A 3,958-nucleotide genomic window follows, 5' to 3' on the forward strand; every position below is an offset into this window, starting at 1 on the left:
TTCTATAATTTATATACTAATATAATATAAAACCATTTTTACTAAATACATTTAATAATATTATATATTTTTGTAAACAGCATTGTTATTTACTAACTAGAATTGTATTTTTTTAGTACTACATTTTTTGTGTTTGTTTTTGTAAAAATGATTCTTATATTTTTAATACTAAGTGATTATTTTTTATTACCGTACTATTGTGGTTTTGTTCTATCTGATTTTGTTTTTATTAGATTTCTGTTTTTATCGCGTATTCCTGCTGAATGGATATTTCCATATTGGGAAAATCCAGCTACCAAAGCTAGATTTACCATTCGAATTAAACATCCAAATACAGCTCTAGTAAATATTCCTGAAACTTTTGAAACAAGTACGCGATATAACGTATTTTCTACAACATCTTTAATATCTACGCATTCGGTTGCATTAGTTGTTTTACCGAATAATAAGATTATTATCTTACTACAATCTAATTACCTTAATAAGGTAATTATTACAAGCAGCTTGAAACTAAAAGATAGCACATTCTATGCACGAATTCTTATACTTGATATCGTCAGACTTCTCAGAAACATGTGGTATTATATCATACCACAGTCATATGTTCATTACTTACTACTTCCAATAACCGTAACTCATTACGAAAATATAGTAATTTCTAGGTTTGTTTTCTTGAGGTAAGATGCATAACTCAATACAAAAACGAGTTTCTACACTATAACTCTGTACACACTGAGAAAAATGTACTGGCAGTAACAATTATTTTTATTTTTAGTGAAGTTAACATTATATACGACAGAGAAGTAGATTCCATTATAAAAGAAAGAAAAGCAACATGTTCCGTAGCACGTAGTGTGATACAAGAAATATTTAGTGATTGGTTAGTTCCGTTTAGACAGTCTGATCTTTGGTTTATTGAAGGATTTTCAACAGTATACGGAGTTTATATTCGCGATCAGGTTAGATTATTCTTGTGCAGTATTTATTTAAACATTTTTACATAAATAGGATAATTAAAAACCAGTGTTATTTTTAGAAATAAAGTGGACCGTTTACATTGATATTAATATATTTATTTTTTAGTTATTTTGAAATGATACGCGATATAACATAGTAGTATTAAAGTACGAAAACATATATATAATGTTTGTGTGTGGAGAATAATTTACATATTTTCTTCCTCACTTTGCTATTAGATTTCCTGTGTTTTCATTTAATTTTTTAATCAAGAATATCATCAATTTACTAATATAGCTCTTCGTGATATTCTTGATTAAAAAGGAAAGTGAAAACACTAAAAATTTATTACACCAATACATTACTTACATACTGCCTGAGATGCTTAAGTATGTGCTCATCATCAAAATAGTTTACCTTACTCTGTCTTCTTGATAGTATTACAATACATCTTTACTAAAGTCGATTGTGGTCCAAACACGACGGATATTTTTCGATTATGTAGAAGCAATTACAGAGGAATCTCCATTTCGAGAAAATTCACTCATATCACGCAATTCAACTCTTACTAAACTGTGGCGAGAAAAAGGTAAAGAACCAGAAATTTATTGAGTACACTTATTTCTTTAACTTAACGTTTACACAAACTGATAGGCCAAGAAGTATCAGATCTTACTTTATATCTTTTAAAAAAAATGTAAGACCATATCCTAAAAATACTGTAAAACTTTGCAGCTACTTAGTATCTTTACTGTGTAAGTGAACACTTTTGGAGTTTGGTCGTAGTTTGCTTTTTACACCGTCTAAAACATGTGTCGCTTTATTGCGACAGATTTTATAATTGTTACTACAAAAGAAACCTTTGTTAATTGTACTTAAAACTTTGTGCCTTATTTTTATTGGGAGCTTGTACTTTTATATCTCATGTAGTTTGAAATATGATACAATCCAAATCGATTAACAATTTACAAACTAACAAATGTAATACGTGATATAATATTTCTGGTACTGTTATATGTAAACAAACAATAATAAGTTATAAATATCGTAAATTGCATTTGTACTTGTAGTACAAACCAGAGAAAAATACTCTTATCGAAAGCTTGATGATATTGTGTGAATATGAAGGTCAAAGAATAGAAGTATTACTAAAGTGTTACTGTAATTCCAGAGTAATCACAAAGTAACGTAACATATCATTAATGGTATAATTTTCCACTCACCAATATAACTACGTACAAAGCGTGTAACGTCACATATACATTGTTGAGTGAAAAATTATAACAATTATTACCTTACTGTTATTTTGTGTTTACTGGGAATTATACGAACAGATAAAAAACATAAAACCTAATCTAACGTTATGAAATATATATAAAAAAACAATATTAAATTTAAATTTTTATGTATGTTAGAGTTAAATAAGCTTCAATTTGTAAACGTATTATTTATTATAATTATTTTTTAAATAAATTTTCAAAACTTCAACGTTATGAATTATGTTGTAGCATTTAGTACTTTCTATATGCTGAATACCGTTTTTGAACAAGATGTCCTATATACTTCTCTATTTCAAGAAGCCGTACACTTATATTATTACAAGTGAGTCTATATAAATCATTGGAGTACAAAGAATTTTGACAATTTTTAATTAATATTTTAATATTCTACATTATATATTGGTAAAGTCACCATACCTTATAACAAACATTAAATATTTTTTTTTAAACTTTACAGCAAGCATTATTCTTATATTTTGTATTATAATTATATTATACTCCTTTTCAGGAATAATACATCAAATAACACGTACACCAAATTGTCACTTCTTGATAAGTTATGGAATAGATATGTTGAGACGTATTCTTTATATAAGAATGTTTCATACATAAAATCGTCAGATATCAAAAATATGATAACTTCATGGACAGCACAAAGTGGTTATCCTGTGGTACAAGTAGACCGACACAATGATACACAGTCTGTATCTGCAATGATTAGAGATTGTTTTGACGTTAATTCCACTGTCAAAATGCTGTGCAAACAAAAATGGTGGATACCTATGACTTTTAAAAAATTATTAAACACACAAGTTCTTGCTACTCATTATCATATCCTAAAACCAGACAGTAAAATGTTTTTATCGCTACTTTATGAAAATCAGATTAACATTGTCGTGGACCACTTAGGTAATGTGATTATGAGTTTTTTATTTATTATATATACTATATATATGTATATATACAGTGTGTTCCAGAATTGGTGTACCATCTCTTATAAACAGATAGAAGGACTACAATTGAGTCGAGAAGTCCTATACCATTTTGCTAGATTCGCAATAGTTACCAAGATCGTAATTGACAAATATCCACGAATAAGCGTGCATGGGGCTGTCTTACACCGTAAGACAGCCCGGCGCATTTCGCACGATTACATTGTATATGTCATAATATATGCTGTAATATTAGCTTTTCCCTTATGTTGCTACGAATAATATCGTAATCGCGCGAAGCGCACTGGGTTGTCTTACTTGCATAACATAGCCCGATGCTTATTGGCGGATATTTTGTAATTACGATCTCAGTAACTATTGCAAATCTAGCAAAATGGTAAAGGACTTTTTGACTCAGTTTTAGTCCTTTTATCAGTCTACGAGAAATAATTACCAAATTCTTGGACATCTTGTGTATATAGTAAATCTTTTCACTATCTTATTACAGTTAATGCTACTATTATATTGGTTGTTTCTTGCTTTCTCTTATTTATACTCTCTAAACAATTTTTTTGTCGTAGGATATCGCGTAAACTATGATCGTGATTCTTGGAAGAACATTGCTCTTTTTCTTAAAACTGGAGGGTCTAAGATCGCAGAATTGTCTGACGTCACTTTAGCACAACTTCTCGACGATGCTTTTTATTTTTTGGTGCAAAATACAAAGTATAACCAAAAATATGTTCCACATGATAAAATTGATCTGGACATATATTTTGAACTTGCAAG

The 3,958-nt window shown here is 28.8% G+C and overlaps 1 protein-coding gene across 1 annotated transcript in view; it reads left to right on the forward strand.

Annotated features, from left to right (window-relative positions):
* Nucleotides 1-474: 474 nt before the first annotated feature.
* LOC109861183 (aminopeptidase N-like) overlaps nucleotides 475-3,958 on the forward strand; it is a 4,753-nt gene continuing 1,269 nt past the window's right edge. The window contains exons 1-6 of the mRNA XM_020440726.1: nucleotides 475-677; nucleotides 776-959; nucleotides 1,396-1,546; nucleotides 2,466-2,559; nucleotides 2,746-3,146; nucleotides 3,751-3,953. Of these exons, the coding sequence (XP_020296315.1) occupies nucleotides 574-677; nucleotides 776-959; nucleotides 1,396-1,546; nucleotides 2,466-2,559; nucleotides 2,746-3,146; nucleotides 3,751-3,953 (1,137 nt within the window). The 5' untranslated portion in view covers nucleotides 475-573. The remainder of the gene's footprint in view (nucleotides 678-775; nucleotides 960-1,395; nucleotides 1,547-2,465; nucleotides 2,560-2,745; nucleotides 3,147-3,750; nucleotides 3,954-3,958) is intronic.

Source organism: Pseudomyrmex gracilis, unplaced genomic scaffold, assembly GCF_002006095.1.
Source record: "Pseudomyrmex gracilis isolate BER0280 unplaced genomic scaffold, ASM200609v1 scaffold_624, whole genome shotgun sequence".
Lineage (NCBI taxonomy): Eukaryota > Metazoa > Arthropoda > Insecta > Hymenoptera > Formicidae > Pseudomyrmex > Pseudomyrmex gracilis.